Raw genomic sequence first — 16,891 nt, 5'->3', positions numbered from 1 at the left:
TTCTCCTTCTCAAGCTTATAGGCATCCGTCTAAGCGCCATCAGCTCTGCCTCAGAACTTTGTTCGTGGGTGTGGTTGCTTAGGAGCACCCATGCCACCTCCCCCCTCAACCCTTCCTCCTGTAGAGCAGACACTAGGGTGCAGAGGGAAATGGGACTATGGGGCTGGCAGAGGGCATCCGGAGGGCAGTGGACATCCTTGGTATAGGGAATATGACTGAATTTCCCAAGACAGGGTCATAGTCCTCAGGAGATCCAGAAAGAGTGGGAGGAGACTTAACAATAAAAAAAACAATAGTTACAGTTAATTAAGTACTTAGTGTTTACCAGGCACTGTAACAGGTATTTTACATTCGTTGATTCATTTTCTGCCCACCACAACCCCAAGACAGTTGGTGACCTTTTGATCCCCAGTACCCCTAGTCTACATATAGGGGAAACCCTGGTGGTGTAGTGGCTAAGAGCCATGGCTGCTAACCAAAAGGTTGGCAGCTCGAATTCACCACATGCTCCTTGGAAACGCTATGGGGCAGTTCTACTGTCGTATGGGGTCGCTATGAGTCAGAATCAACTTGACGGCAATGGGTTTGGTTGGTGTTTTTTTTCTACATATAGGAAAGGTTAAGTAGGTTGCCTAAGGTCACAAAGCTTTCAAGGGGCAAAAGAGGCCATTGGTCTGGTGGGTGCAGGGCAGACCTGCTGGACTTGCCTCCTTTTCACTTGGGCCCAATCTCTTCCCTCAGCTCTACCCCTCAGCTTCCCTTCTGCTCAGAAAGGCAGTATTGTGGTTTAGAACCCTAGAATGATAAACACAAACAGCGCTTAGAGATCATATAGCCTAGGTCTGTTATTTGAGAGACTTAGAGGTTGTGGGGGCAGAGGGGCGGGGACCCCATGGCCAGTCAGTGGTAGAGCCCAGCTTAGAACCAGAAGCAGGGTCCTTCCCCTCATATCCAGCCCCTCTCCCCTGGTCATTTCTTCTTGCTCAGCATCCTACTGTCTGGCAGGGAGGACATGTTCAATTTTCTAGGGGAAGAAAGATTCATTAGGCTTAGAGGAACGGCTTTCTGCATGGAATCCGATGATGGCGGAGTCTCCTTCCAGACCAGGAACTCTCAGTAAAGCCATTTATCCCCAGACACAGATCTAGCTTTTGGAGCATCTGGGTTCAGAGTCTCTGAAGGAAGCCCTGCTGACCACCATCTAGGCCCCTACACATGGTGTCAGTACCAATAGTCCGGGCTGTATTCAGAACACTTCCCTCATTCTTGGCAGTAATAATGATGACACCAAAACCAAACCAAACCCACTGCCATTGAGTTGATTCCAACTTATGGTGACCCCATGTGTTACAGAGTAGAACTGAGCCCCATAGGGTTTTTCTGGGTTGTAATCCCCAGGCCATTCTTCCATGGCACTACTGGTTGGGTTTGAACCACAAACCTTTCAATTGGTAGTCGAATGCAAACTATTTGCGCCACCCTGGAGCCTCTATAGGAAACCCTGGCGGCATAGTGGTTAGGTGCTACGGCTGCTAACCAAAGGGTTGGCAGTTCAAATCCGCCAGGCACTCCTTGGAAACTCTATGGAGCAGTTCTACTCTGTCCTATAGAGTCGCTATGAGTCGGAATCGACTCGATGGCACTGTGTTTGGTTTTGTTTGGAGCCTCTATAATGACGATAGTACCTTCCATTTTCCAAAGTGCCTTCATATACGTTACCTTATTCAGTTCTCAGAAGACTTCTGGGAGGTAGGTATTATTCTCCCCATTTTACAGAAAAGCAAAGGAAAGCTGAGAGGGCTTTAGTTACTTGTTCACATAGCCAGTAAGTGGTGGAGCCAGAGCTTGAACCCAGGTCTCCTGACTCCAGAACTCCAGTGGGCCTACTTGCTGGGTCTTTCTTCCCCACCTGCCTGTACAGAGCCTAGCAGGCCGACTCAAGGAAAACATGGAAAAGTTAACTGAGGAGCGGGATCAGCGTATTGCAGCTGAGAACCGGGAGAAGGAGCAGAACAAGAGGCTCCAGCGGCAGCTCCGGGATACCAAGGAAGAGATGGGCGAGCTTGCCAGGAAGGAGGCGGAGGCAAGCCGCAAGAAGCATGAACTGGTAATCTTACCCCCCACCACCACAGGGACTCAGCTGGCAGCCCTCTGAGTGGCTGCTGAGCACAGACCTCACCCCTGGGCTGGTGGAAGGTAGGCAGCCAAGAAACCTTGGTTTAGAGAATTGGAAGGGGGAGGAGTATATCAAAAGGACAGCCCAGGAAACCTTTAGGACAGGCCAGAAAGCCAGGGTAGTACCTGGGTCTCTATCAGGTGAGGCCAGGCCCCAATATCCCAGTTATACCAGAGCAAAAATGTCTCTGGTGGCTTGTAGCAGCAGCCATGTAGTGCTTCCATGAGCTGGGAGACATGAAGCCAACGTCTTCTGGGGCAGCTGGAGGAGAAACTAGCCCTCCTACAAACTGGACTGCCCGCTCTTCCTCCTAGGAGATGGACCTGGAAAGCCTGGAGGCTGCTAACCAGAGCCTGCAGGCCGATCTAAAGCTGGCCTTCAAGCGTATTGGGGACCTGCAGGCAGCCATCGAGGATGAGATGGAGAGTGATGAGAATGAAGACCTCATCAACAGGTGAGGGGACCGGCCGCTATGGCAGCTGCGGCCAGAACAGAGGCCCTTTTGACTGCATCTGGAGCCAGGCCACCAGGTAGAACAGCTGCATCCTGTGTCTCCATTTTACCAAGACATCAACCACCCTCCCCCTTGCTGTCAGACCCTGGCATGGACCCCATCCTGCTGTGGTTAAGGGTAGGACAGTGCTGCCTGGGTGACAGCCCTCCCCTCACTCCTCCCCATCCTTCCCTACCCAGCCTGGCTCTTCAACTCTTCACCTATTCAAGATGAGTTATTCCCCCCGTTTAGCTGCATTTCCAGTGGCGCCTGCCCCACTCTGGGGAGAGCAGAGATTTAAGGGCTGTGGTGCCTTGTTACCCTGCCAGAGATTTTCTCTCATAAAACCCACCCAGGGAATGGTTTAGTAGAGAGAGAGAGAGATTTGTAGTCCTAGGCTGAGGAAGAAATCAAGAGGCTTGCAGACCAGCAGTTCAGGGATAGGGTCAGGCCCTGAAGAAGCTCCCAAGGCTGTCCAGGGCAGACTCACAAATCTGCCCTCTTCCCATAGCAGGGCTAGCGCCCCATCTTCAGGCAGGATCCTGGTGGCCCAGGGACCCACCTCCTTTGGGGCAGGGAAAGATGGCTGGGTGTGGCTCAGACCGCCTTCTGAGGACAGCACTGTCACTCATCCCTGATCTCAGCCAGCCAGAGCTGTCTCTCAGTACTCCCAGCTGAGAGTCCACCTTGGTTTACCTGTTGAATTTTCCATCACCTTCCTCTGGCCCACCATTTTCTTTCTGTTTCCAGTTTGCAGGACATGGTGACAAAGTATCAGAAAAGAAAGAATAAACTGTGAGGATTGGAGCGCATGCGCTCTCTGCCTCTCCTCTGGGTGTCTAACCACCCCTAACTTTGGGCTCCCACCAGGGCCTCGCTGCATGCTGCACGTGAACACACAGCCCCACACCCTCCGCCAGCTAGTCTTTAATGCTAACACTGCTCGCTGACTCTTTGTACAAGGGGAGGTGGGGAATGGCTGAGCCCTGGCTTTAGAGGTAGAGGGCAGGCAATGAGGGGTGCCCCCTGGAAGACTCAGACTGACCCTAATGCCCTTAGCGGGCAGGATGGGGGACTCCATTGGAAAAGAAAACTCAGCCTCATTCTGCGGTACCAACAGCCTCGCCTTCGTGAGTCCCAGCCCCAACCCCCCCCCCCCCCGCCCCTCAGAAACCAAGTGTAAACCACCTCTCTGGTCTATTTCTCTGGGGAAAAGTCTGTTTGGGCTGGATTTGTCCACATCCTTGGGCTCCTCAGGGACCTGAGCTGCCTGAGAGGAGCGGGTATGTTTGTTGTTAAGGTCTTGGCAGACAGGGATAGAAGGTGAGGGGCATCTCATAGTTACTTGTTTGGAGAAAGCATTCAGGCAGCTAATCACAGGTTGCTCTGCTGTGGCAGAGGAAGGGAACATAGCCAGATACGTTTACTTTCCTCCCTGCGGGCACCTTGGGCAGAGGGAGGCCCCAAGTGCTTGTGTTGGTGCTGTCTGTCAGGTGGCAGGAAGCCCAGCAAATCTGCGCCTCGCTTCTTTTTCTTTCTGGGTGGGAGCTGGACAGTGGACGCAGATGCACGGGCCCCAGGGCAGATCAGGCGATGCTCCGTCAAGTTCAACAGGGTTGTTTTTGGAGGTTGTTTTTTCAGCATGGCGTTGGGTTTCCTCCCCCACTCTTTCTTGCCCGGCAGGCCTCCTCCCCTGGCCAGGATGGGCTGGCGGCCACGCAAAGGACTCTGCGAGAGCTAATGATAAATGTAATAGTGTGTAACAATGATAGAGGGCCGCTGGATCCCGGTTGTCACACACAATTAATATCCCCCGCCGTTCTGTCTCCGATTGTTTGTTCCCCTGCGAATCGGCTCCCAGTTAACTAATAGCACATGAGCCTGGACATAAATTGTATTTGACTTGAGGTTTAATTCCAACCATTTAAAATTTCAACTGCCCCCTGAGCCTGCCTGCCCCTGGAGTTTGTTTACGGGCCTGATTATTTAAGGAAAAGAACCAAACATCGTCTACATGCTTGAAATTAAGGAGAAGGTGAGGGCAGGCTGGCCAGCTTCTTAACCCATCTGCTGCTCTGCTGGGAACGTAAGAAGGAGAATTCATATTCTGAGTCCACAACTGTCTGTCCCCTGCGTGTTCCAAGCCTGCCATCTTTGGGCAATAGGAGCTTCAAGGGCTTATAAAATGCACATTTAAGATCGTGTTCTAAACCGTTGCCAGACACACACACACCACACACACACACCAGCATGCAGTCACGCAGGCGCATGGGGCGTGCAGCTCCGGCCAGGTTCTTGTTGATAGCAGAGAGGTGCTGTGGCTCCTTCCGCAGCAGTGCTGGGCCCCAGCTCCAAGTTATCGAGCGAGCGCGAGCGTGCTGAGGCGGGCAGAAAAATGTTTCGATTTACTTAGAGATACAGTTGTTATTGCCATAACCTTAATGAAAGCGGTAAACAGTGCAGTATTAAGGGAGATTTATACAGAAACGCTTTTAACATGTAGACGAAGATTTTGCGATGCATACAGCACCTCCTTTCTAAAGGCAATCAATATGGTTATGAACGGTGGTGATAAATTACAGGCTCTGAAGCTAGAGAGGGAGGTTTTTTGCACGGGCGTATAAATCAGGTGGTATTGGCATTCCATGGGGCCCATGCACTACAGTAAATCTGCCAGGCTCGGACGGGCACAGGGCTTGCATTAGCTGTTTCGGGGCTGTCTGCTAAACTCCTGTTTACCTGGGGCATCAGCCAGCCTCGTCTTTGTTATAATTCTGTATTTGACGGAAGCCTATAAAATATGCCTCTTTATTCCTCTCCCCATGAGTCAGGCTCTCTCGCAGTCCCCAGAACAGAGTCTGGTGGCCTCCTGTGTGAGACAGAGAGAGAGAGCGTGTGTGTATGCGCAGGCTTGCGTGGCTATTTATTCAAGAACATAATTCAGGAACAGGGCCGCTCCTGTTGATACAGATGAAAGGAAATTTATATCAAGGAGAAATCCTAGCATATCCTTAGCAGGGGAGCGTGGTGAGCAGACATTTTGCAAAATTCTAGACACATTCTCATTCAGAAGCTGTCGGAAAGCCCCAGCTTCTTAGTAAGGGGGTCACCATGATTCCTTTAGGCTTTCCTGAAAGTGGAGAGGGCTCAGGCCAGCTTCGCTAGAGGAAGCACTGGTGCAAGGGCTGGAGACTGCCTGAGGGAGGGGAGGGAAACTTAGAGAGACAGAACCCTTGTGCTGGACTTTCTGGGCCTGACTGGGTCTCCTGGGGTGATCTGAATACTGAAGCTGTTGCCAATCCCTCAGGAAATGCAGATGCCCCAAGAGCTCTCCTTTTCCTTTCCCTCTTTCTTAAGGGCCAGGTAAGCCACACAGTGGGTCTGGGATGTGGCCTAGCGCACGGGATGGTATTGCCATCGGCTAAGGAGATCTCTAGGTTCAAGTCACATATGAGGCTGACCCATGACCAGTGGCCCAGCTCTGGCAGTAGAGGCATATAAAATGACAGCAGCTGTAGCCATGTTTCGTGGGATTAGGCAGATAAGAAATAACAGGGCAGGCCTCAGGGAATAGCTAAAGGGTCCAGGACTCCTCTTTTTAACCAAGAGCCATTTAGTTATAATTGATGAATGGATGGTCTTCCTGTCATTCTCTTTGGATGGTCGACTGAGCAGCTGCCTGTCATGGATAACTGGGATGGAAGGTGCCCCCTGCTCCCCAGAGTCTTCTTGGTGGCCATCACACAGTATGGCCGGCTGACTGGAGACAGGGTCCCTGTGAATGGTGTGCTCCGTCTAACCTCTCTTGTTTTCCCTGACTCACCTATGTGCATGCCCCCCGCCCCTCACTCCTGCCCAAGATAAACCCTGCTCCCACTTCAGCTGTCCCTCCTGGGCAGCAGGTGACCACTTCTTGCCTGGCCTTGCCTACCTTTCTGTTCTTCATCTCTACAGTGAGGGGGACTCAGATGTGGACTCGGAGTTGGAGGACAGGGTCGATGGGGTCAAGTCATGGTTGTCAAAAAACAAGGGACCTTCCAAGGCAGCTTCTGATGATGGCAGCTTGAAGAGTTCCAGGTGAGCATGTGGCCTTTAGCTGGGAGCAAAAGTCACCTTGTGCCACCAGGGATGGATGAGCAGTGCCTTGATCCCAAAAGGGGCAGGCCACACGTCTGCGTGAGGGGCCCCAGCACACTCCTGGCATGTGGAATGAGCTCAGGAGGAGGTTCAGTTTCTTTGTAGGGCCTGCATCTCCCTGTTGTCCCAGGTAATATTTTTCTGTTGCCCTCAGGGCTTTGGCTTGATACAAATTTAACTTCATCCCCACTTACTCATTCAACAAATATTTATTGAACTACCTGATAGTTTGGGTCCTTAGAATCAAGACTGGGATGGGCACAGGAGCACTCTGAACCCCACAGCTCTGGACAAGGCAGCTCTGGACCTCTGAGGGTGTAATAGGAGTAGCAGCAGCAAAGTCACTGGTTCCCTGATTCCCTGCCACAGCTACAGACACGTTCCTGTCTTTCTCGACCCATTCTGTCCTTCCTCTAATCTTTTCACACAGGCCTCCATGCTGCATGCTAACACCCATCCACTGGGAGAACTTGCTCCCGTATTTTCCAGTCCAGTTAGTCTTCCAATCACACAGACAGCTACCCTGGAATCCAGGGCTCCTCCTCCCCATCCCCCACCTACTCAGCCAGCCCTCTGCTCCACTCCACTCCTTTCCTCTGGTGACCACTTCCCTGCCATTCCCCCACTCCACACACACGCATCTCCTTCCCAAGTCACAGTAGATCCTGATCCTCCAGGGCACACCCTTCCCTACCCACTCCCAGAGACAGCAGGTAGACTGGGTAGAAGTAATTTCCTGCCAGCTCCCCAACTCCCCTGAGGGCCCCTTCCCCAAGTCCAGCCCCTCACCACCAGCACCCAGTGGCCCCCTCTAATTGGTTTAATTTATTCGGCCAAACAACATTTTGTTACTGCAGATAATGCTGCCTCCCCGCCCCCCACCACTGCCGTTCACCACGGCGTGGCACGAGGCTCCAGGTAGTTGACAATGAAATAAATTGAACTAAACGTTTTAGAAGGGGAAAAGTGATGAAATAGAACAATAGTCTAATTTACATGACATTCTCCATGAAGCTATTTTCACTGACTGCAAATTATTTTGCTTCATTTCCTCTGAAGCTCTCACCACCACTTTGCCAGGGCTGCTGCTGTCTTCTCCTCCTTTCCCCTCCCTCCTCCTGTGTCTTTATTCTGTAGGTTTAATTCTTGTTCCCCTCTCTCTCTCTCTCTGCACCCCTTAATCTACTACTGGTTCTCTCCTCCCCGGCCTTGCATTCCTCCCTCAGAACCACCCTCAACACCCTCCCTAAGGAGGGCAAGGGGATGGAGGAGAGGCCAGCCTCTGTGCTGAGCTCCCTGAGCTATCGGAAACGGCTCACCCTAAAGGACTCCATCGGGGGCGCTGGGGACGAGGATTCGCTCTTCACTACCCTGAGTGAGCGGGCAGCCTCCCCTGAGAGGCCCCCCCGGAAGGCCCGCACGGGCCCCAGGGAGGATCCCGCCCAGGGCAGGAAGTCCGAGGAACTGAATGAGTGCAGCTCCATCTTCTCGGAGGTCGGGAGTCGCACTGGCCGGGGGCTGGAGAAGCGGTGGGGCTCAGACTTTGACCGGGCCTCAGCCGTCTCCGCGCCTGTCAGCCGGGCCTCCTCAGCCACCAGGCATGGCTCTGGAGAGGACGGGGCCCGCTCCTCCCTGAGCTTCTCGCTGTCAGGATCACCCAGTTCCCGCCACAGCACCTCTCGCCTCGACAGCCTGTCAAGGGCCCTCAGCCCCTCCCTGAGCCAGGCCTCTGGCCTAACCAGGGAGAGCCCTGATTCCCGCCTGTCCCTGGGCCGGAGCTGCCTGGGTGAGTGGGATGATGGAGCCAGTGTGGTCTTGAGTGAGGCCCAGTCACAGTACAGCCACCCATCGCTGGCCCGCAGCCTGTCAGTGCCACCCCAGCCACGGCTCTCAGCCTCTCCCTTGGAGGAACCCCTGGGCTCCAGCGTTCGCCCCGTCAGCCATCACTCTTACCTGGACCCAGACCTGGAGGCTGCCATCAACGAAGTCTTGAGTTACAAACCCATCCCATTTCACCGGGGCAGCCTGGAGCCCGACTCTGAGGACGATGACCGGAAGAGCATCCGAAGTACCCATAGTGCCCAACTGGACCCCCCAGAGCGAGCCACCAGCATTCGCCGCTCCGCTTCTGCTGCTGATGTCTCTCGGTCCCGCAGCAGCCGGAAGAGCCGGAGTAAGAGAAGGAGCAGAAGGAGCAGCAGCAGCAGCTGCTCCAGCTCCAGCTCAGAAGATTCCTCACAGCACAGGTGGCGGAAGAAGGGCCACTCTCGAAAGAGCAAGAAGAAGTCCAAATCAAGAAGAAAAAGAACAGAGACCGAGTCTGAATCCTCCTCCTCATCATCCAGTGGCTCTACTGTCTCAGGCCACAGCCGCTCCAGCGTGAAGAAGGGCCCCGCTACAGAAAGTGAGGAGGCTGGGGAGACGCGCAGGCAGTCCCGGAAGGAGGAGAAGAAGCGCAAGAAAGAGGTGGACAGCCTGATGATGCGGTACCTGTACCGGCCAGAGAGCGACTAGAGCAGTAGGTTACACCTGGCTTGGAGTGCAGCATGGCGTGTGCCACCTGTGTGAACTAACGTGCCCCCCCACCCTGCGCACCACCATCTCAGGCCCCGCCCGGCACTCCTCTTAGCCAGGCATGACCTCGGAGAGCAGGGGCCAGCTAAGCTGTTAGTCATTCTGAACCCAATCAGCTGAACTCACTGATGGTGTAAATAATCACGGCACCAACCTGTCAAGGCCTTACTGTGTGCTAGGTACCTAGATCCTTGCTACATTTTATTCATTTAATCCTCACAATCTCCTTACAAAGGTCTGATTAGCCCTATTTTATGGGTGAGGAAGATGAGACTCAGGTTAAGTCACTTGCCAAGGTCACACAGCCTGGGAAGCGATGTTGCCAGGATCTGGGTGGCGTCTGTTCAACTCCCGTGTTCTTGCCTTTAACTGCTCACCTGTACGGCACAACGCAAAGCACACGAGCAGCGTGTTCACTGTGTGTCCCAGGCAGTACCCATACTTCAAGCTTCTGTCCATGACCCCGACAGGCTAGATCCAGGAAAGGGTTCTAGCTGACACCCCAGGTGTGGGCTGGTATGTCAGTGGCCGTGAGCTTAATAGCTCAGCCTTTTGCTCAGCGCTACCCACCCCTCTACAGCCCCCTTCCCCCACTGGTGTGGATCTCAAGTCTCTGAGTACAAGGCTGACAGGACTGCAGCCCACACAGCACCACACCTTCCAGCAGCCCCTGGAGGTGCCTGACTCCCTCGCCAGCCCTCCTATCTGAAGCCCACACATGGGCGTCACCTTATGTCTGCTCATCTTGTTGTTTTAATGAATAGAAATGAGCAGCTGCTGAGTGACAGCCCCCTCCTGGCTCTCCTGCCTCCCCCAGCTCTTCTCCCTGTGGGGAGGAAGACCTAGCAGTTAGGCCCTTTGTGCCCACACCCCTGCCACGGAAGAAAGGCAAAGCTTGACTCATTGGAATCCCATTGTTGCCAGTCTCCCTGGTGGGTGGTGACATTTTGGATCACCCTGATTATGTGAAACTGTTTTTGGCAGGGTACCCTCCCGGGGCAAGCTTGCTGCTTCCCAGGAGGTGTGACGCCAGAGTGCAGCCCCCTAGGGCACAGGCCTTTGTATCCTGTGCATGAACTAACACACCTGTCGCATGCTCGTGGGCCTCCCGTGTGGCGGAGCAGCCGAAGAAATATGCCAACTTTGGCTGGGTTACACCAGAAGGGACCAGTTGTATCTTATGGAATGGAGTAGAAAGAAGTGAATGGTACCTGTAGCTTTTTAGAGATGAATGGGATTAAGGGCATGGAACGGTATGGGGAGTTGGGGTGGAACTTGAACCTAGACCAGGCTCGTGGCCAACCCAGATTCCTCAGGCCCTGGAGCTTCTCTGTCACCAAGCCCTTGGTCTTAACAGTGCTCTGTCACTTCCCCCATGTGGCAGATGGTTGCAGGGTGCATTGGGAAGAGCAGGAAGCAGCTCATTTGCACTAGGGAGCCATCGTCATCTCCACAGGGAGAAAAGACGGGTGATAATATTGTGTCTACTCTCTCCGCTTTCCCCTTAGCATTCCTGCCAGGCAGGGCACCTCCATGGCAGAAAGTCAGCTGATGGATGGTGGGGGAGGTCTGGAAAGCGGAGAGGACCAGGCTCTTCTGAGCACTCTGCCCCTACCTGAAGAGGGAGATGTTGGCCTAGCCAGGCCATTCCACGCTGACTGGCAGGTTTCAGACCACAGTGCCCTCAGTTCACCATCACCCTTGACTACAACCAGCAAGTACAAAAGTACATAAAGCCTGTTTCTTCCAGCAGCCATGGCACAGTTCCTCTTGACCACCAGGAAAACAGTAGTAGTCCTAAAACCCTACACACCACCACCTCAGAGGATTGAATTCACTGTTGGTAGAGTGGGCACCAAGCCAGTCCCCAGCCAGCCAAAGCAGAGCCAGAGAGAAGGGGCCAGGGAGGGAGGACATAGTTGGCACTCAACACTCACTGGCTTTGGGGTGGATAAACTGCCAAGGGTGGGGGCAGGGGACAGATTGGTTGCTTAACTTCCCATCTTGTGTTGGGGACCAGAGAGAATTCGGAAGGCAAAGGCAAGGAGCGGGGAGCTGCCACCCCAGGGACTCCCAGCAAGAATTAGCTTGTGTACCAAATTGTGACAGCACTGAGCAGGAGACACTGGCTTGTGGGGAGGAAAGCTTTTTAAACAATTTGGTTAAAATGTTCAAGTTGCCAGCCCTGACTCTTGCACTGGGGAGGGTGGGTAGTTACCAGCTGCTGGCACTCCAGCGGCCTTGGGCAGTAGAAGCCACTAAGGAAACCAGTTACAGACCATCCGAGGTAGAAGCCAGGGGGATCTGGTGTCTCCACAGAGCAGGGAAGAGGGAAGCATGGAGTTTACCACCTCCCCGGCTGCCTCTGCCACTGTTCCCGGAGTCTCAGTGGAACAGGGTTGAAACCTAGCTGTCATTTATCCAGGTGTCTGTCTGACAGGCACAGGAATGTGAGGGTGGGGCCCTAGCCCCCACTCAGAAGGAGCCAGAGGTCAGGAAGGAGCGCAGGGCCTCTGTGAAGCTAGTTCACACAGGGCTGGCCCTGCTCCTCGGTGCCCTGCCACTCTCTTGCTCAGGCAGCCGCCTCATTTGCATCTGGATTCCAGCCCTGGCATCTGCCAATCCCTCCCACCCCCCCCCACCCCCGCCTACAAAATAACCCCACTGTCTTTCCACAAAGCCATTCGTTCCTTTGCCTGACAGCAGAACTTTAGCACTGGACACCCAGAAATTCTATCTAAAAAATGAAAACAAAGCCAGGCCCCCAGTTATTTTGAATTCAAACAACCCCGAAGCTAAAATAACCCCAATTTATGTGGCACAGTCCTCGTTGAGCTTTATAATTTTGTCCCTGAGACACCCCAGAGCCCTTAAGTGCTTATGGCCCATCAAAGTAAGACTCATTTATGTTCAGTCTGGTTTGTATTAAATGTGTTTTGTACTATTCTGATTCCTTTAAAAATGGTAATTCATTCATGAGAAATACGATAACTATTAACCAGACTGCCCCATTCCTGAACCATTTTGCATAATTGAACATGCATTCTATCAGGCTCTTCTCCCCCCCGCCCAGGGAGTGAGAGAGAGGTCTATCTTTACACAGCCCCTGGATACTCGCCCAGGCCAGGGTTGAAAATTCAGGTTTGCTCTTGTTTTCTCCTTGGGTCACCCGATCTAGAGGCAAGGTGGAGTAGCCAAAAGGCTTTAAGGTCTGAGTCCCGGGTTCAAATTTACTTATTGGCTGTGTGGTAAGATATCTCCTAGGGTTGTTGTGAAGAATAGAGAGCTTAGATAGAGTGCCCAGGACAGGGCCTCACACACATCCTCAGTTCCTCAATGACCACGCCTTCTGGTATCTCTCACTGATCCACTTGGAAAAGCTAGGAATGTGACTCCTTGCAAAACACTGTTTCCTCCTCTTCTGGCTTAGGGATAGAAGAACTCTTGAAAGGGCTAGTAAACAAAGGCCTTTCTGGGATTCTTAAATTGGAATAGCAAGTCCTACGCAGCAAGAGTCACAGAATTCCTATTTACCAAGTTGAAGCTCGCTAGGATATGGAGACAGGACTGTATTCCTGAGAGCACTGGGTATGGCTGGAGCTTTTTGGATCCAGCTCGAGTGGAGCCAGACTGGGCTGTATTTTCCCCAGTAGTATCGAAATAATACCAAAAAAAAAAAAAAAACCTGTTGCCGTTGAGTCGATTCTGACTCATAGCAGCCCTATAGGACAGGATAGAACTGCCCCATAGGGTTTCCGAGGCTGTAATCTTTAAAAAAAAAAAAAAAAATTAGGGAAGCAGATTTTCACATCTTTCTTCCATGGAGCAGCTGGTGGGTTCAAACCACCAACCTTTTGGTTAGCAGCTGAGTGCTTAACCACTATACCACCAGAGCTCCTTGCTGAAATAATAGTGTACTTGATTTTTGGCTGGGAAACCCTGGTGGCATAGTGGTTAAGAGCTACGGCTGCTAACTAAAATGTCAGCAGTTCAAATCCACCAGGCGCTTCTTGGAAACTATGGGGCAGTTCTGCAGTTCTGCTCTGTCCTTTAGGGTCGCTCTGAGTCAGAATCGACTCGATGGCAACAGGTATGGCTTGAATTGACTGAGGCTGAAGGGGCAGGAGAAGATGGCTCAAGGCTTTGAGAAAGAAGGGAAAGACAAGGTGAATGGAGCTGAAAGATAAGGTCTCACCCTTGTTTGATGCCATGATCCCACTCCACTGAGAGACAAAAGCATCTCATCTTGGGGGTGGGGGGTGTTATTTGGAGGCTTCCAGAACCAGTGGCTTGATGAAGACTCTGGGATTGGGTTTGGTAGCAAGAAAGGCTTTGATGCTGAGGGCTAGGGGGTCATTTCCTCCATGACCTTATTCTTCTCTCCCTAACAGCCCCACCAGCTACTGGAAGCCCCTTGCCCCTGACCGGTCAGATGATGAGCACGACCCTCTCAACAGCACCTCCAGACCCCAATACTCCCACAACTATTTGAGTGACAGTGACACAGAGTCCAGGCTGACGGAGACCAACGCATAGCCAAGGGGAGTAGTCCACAGCCCCTCCCACCCCACAGCCTACTGCTGCCGGGGCGCCTCTCCCAGGAAATGGAGGAGTGCAGGTCTCCCCCACCTGACTGCTGACCTGCATGGGAAACACCCAGCCCTCTTCTGACAGGAGGACTTTCCAGGCTCTGGGTGTCTGAAATCTCCATGTGGATGAGGTGGGAGAAAGAGGAGTTTCTGAAAAGAGAACTTTATGCTCCTCCTTGCCTCCAAAATGCCACACTCTCGGCTTCTACCCTGGGCCACCTGGGCGATGGCAGGTGGCATGGCACTGCATGGAGCCAGCAAGTTGACCCCCATCTCAGCTCCCTGCTCAGGGATGGCGCACATATGGCCTACTGGGACATTCTAGGTTGCTGGGTTCATGGGGAGGAGCGGGGAGGGGGAGGGCACAGCAATTCCTTCCCCTTGGTTTTGGAGCGAGGGCTTTCTCTTTTCAGTGCCTGCTGTCTTTTTACTTTTTAATTTAAACACCCAACCTCTCCATCACAGCTGCATCCCCGAGAGTGAGGGGGGGCTGTGTGGCAGCTGGGTAGCCCCTCTCCGGGAATGACTAGGGGAATCTCATTTCCATCTCTACTTTCCAGAGAGCAGTTCTTTCTCTGTGCAGCTGAAGATATTGTGAGCAGAGCTGGGGCCAGGTTCTTTAGGGTCAGCATAGCGGGGGGCTCTCAGGTGCTTCTGGGTTTGGGATGAGTGAGCCTATACAGACCAGGTGCATATATACCATCTGGAACCCCCAGCCCCGCCCCACCCCTCTTTGTCTCATCAGTGTATTAAGTGCAATGATCTATTTAAGATAAACCCATTCCACTGACGCCAATTTGGGGTTTATCCAAGCACTGCCTCCCTCCCCTTCTGTCCAAGCTGCCTGGAACATTAAGCTCAACTTGAGAGAGAAGGCTTTGAGTTGAGGGCTTGTGATCAGAAAAGTTTTGGTCAGTGCTGGTGTGTATTAGAAGTCCTCACTCTGTGTCCTGAGCCTGTCATTTATCTTCTTCCCGTCCCCCATACACACACTTACCCTAGACATGAAAACAAGCAGTCTAAAGGTCCCAGATCCCACCCCAAAAGGTTATCCCACCAACACCACCAGACTTAGGGGCCCAAGGGAAGTGCCTGGTGCTTCTCCCATCTGCTCTCCCCCCTTCTCTCCTGCAATTGGTTTGTACTCATTGGGCTGTGCTCTCTCTTCCCTTTTACCTGATGTATGAAAATAAATGTCCTTTTCCTCCGGGTTGTGCCAATTTTCCTCCCTGCTCCTTCAGGCTAAGGTAGAGACCAGCGTGGTCATGGGGGGAACAGAGGCAGGATTCTGATGAGGGCCGCAGGGATTGCCTGTTTCTATGTCAGACCGTGCCCCTCGGAGAGCCTTAGTCATGAAGGCAGGTCATTTGGGGACTATGGCAGAGGTGGTGGAATGAGCAAATGCTTGAGGAAGACATAAACCCCACCTTTTCTTTTAAGAGCCTATGGGTTGTAATTTGGGTTGGCAGAGCTATCCCGGCCTCCTCCTCCCCTGGTCTCCGCACTGGACTTAACCCAGATTAAATGTGGGAAGGTCGAGGTCCCTGAATGTTAAAGCTCACCAACTGCAGAGATTCTGCCTTCTCTAACTCTTTGTTTATGGATTCAAGCTCTTCCCTTTAGAAAGTTTTTTTAAAGTTTAATTTTAGTCATTCTAAAGGTGACTTTTTGATCAAAAATTTGCAGAACTATCTCTGGTCCACAGCCCCCTTGGACACAAGACATCTTGAACAAGCTGGGAGTGCTGTCTTCTGTGCCCTCCTGTCTGTGCCTTCATGCCCCAGTCCGTGCTTTGTCCCCTCACTGGCAGCTAAGAGACAGCTCATGCAGAAGAGCAAGAAGACCCACTCCTTCTCCTCTGCCTTCTGTAATGTGGCCAGTTGTAATCCCTGCACACATAAAGTGTTCACTCTGCAGCTGGTTGATCAGGCTCCCCTGGTTTGGGCAAATAGACAGGAAAGGGCATCACACAGCTCTAGTGCCAAGGCTCCACAAAGATTCAAGAAAAGGAAGGAGAAAAATTACCCCCAAAACTGATGACCTTGAACAAAGGAGACTGCCCTCTCCACTGCCCCAGGAAGCTGAATAGAGAAGGTAATAAAAGTGAAGTTACTTTGTTTTTTAACTGCTGGCTCCTCATGTTTGGTTCTGTCACTCATATCTTTTACTCCTGCTTTCAAATAGCTTCGTGCATTTCTTGTTTTTCCCAGGAACTAGTGTGACAAACTCCTTGCCACCTGCAAAAGTGTTCCCAACTCTGTCACCAACACTGACTCTAGTTAACTGGAGAATCCGACATCAACCTCCAGTAGCCTGGCTGGGGCAAATGGCTTTGTTCAAGTCGGAAGACCTTTATTATTCATTTATTCATTCGATCAACAGTCAAGAAGTATTTCATAACTGCCTGCTATGGGCTAGGCACTGTTGTAGGTGCTGGGGATGGATAAGGTCCCTTCCTTCGGGAAGGGGATATTCTAGCAGTGGAGTTAGACGCACAAAGTATGTACTGCACCTACTACTATTTTGTGCAAGCACTTTGGGTGGGTGGAGAGAAATCATAGTGTTTGTCCTCCAAAGGGTTCATGGTCTAGGGCTGGAGCAGGGCCACATGGAACTAATTACATAGACATAACAGAAGGACAAAGAAATTTATACGGGCATATTCTGGGGGAGAGATATTCTTACTGGGGATAACTGGGAAGATTTCTGAAAGCTGATATTTTGAGCTGGGGTTTGAAAAAGAGAGTAGATTTTCCATGGTCACTGCTGGGACAGGCATGCTAGGAAGATGAGCTTAAGCAAAGGCCCTGAGGCAGATGGTGGGAGGGAGCTCCACAGGCTGATAGGGAAGCCGGAAGACATCGCCTCACAGGGGCAAGATGTCTCCAGGCTACTGGAAAGCCCCTAAGCACTGGTGCTGGG

General features: G+C 52.3%; 1 protein-coding gene across 5 annotated transcripts in view; it reads left to right on the top strand.

Annotated features, from left to right (window-relative positions):
- The window catches only part of MYO18A (myosin XVIIIA), a 102,515-nt gene extending 87,336 nt beyond the window's left edge, over window positions 1–15,179 (top strand). For 2 of the 5 annotated variants that reach the window (XM_064271490.1, XM_064271488.1), the window contains 4 exons: window positions 1,922–2,107; window positions 2,491–2,630; window positions 6,624–6,746; window positions 13,772–15,179. In XM_064271490.1, coding sequence (XP_064127560.1) covers window positions 1,922–2,107; window positions 2,491–2,630; window positions 6,624–6,746; window positions 13,772–13,916 — 594 coding nt within the window. In that variant the 3' untranslated portion in view covers window positions 13,917–15,179. Of the gene's footprint in view, window positions 1–1,921; window positions 2,108–2,490; window positions 2,631–3,419; window positions 3,465–6,623; window positions 6,747–10,888; window positions 11,107–13,771 lie in introns of all 5 variants that reach the window. The other 3 variants (XM_064271486.1, XM_064271487.1, XM_064271489.1) reach the window with 3 other exon arrangements.
- The last annotated feature ends 1,712 nt before the right edge of the window (window positions 15,180–16,891 follow it).

The sequence above is a fragment of the Loxodonta africana genome, chromosome 18 (assembly GCF_030014295.1).
Source record: "Loxodonta africana isolate mLoxAfr1 chromosome 18, mLoxAfr1.hap2, whole genome shotgun sequence".
In the NCBI taxonomy this organism is placed as follows: Eukaryota; Metazoa; Chordata; class Mammalia; order Proboscidea; family Elephantidae; genus Loxodonta; species Loxodonta africana.
Note: the sequence above shows the minus strand (reverse complement) of the source record. Positions and strands in the feature narration are given on the sequence as shown.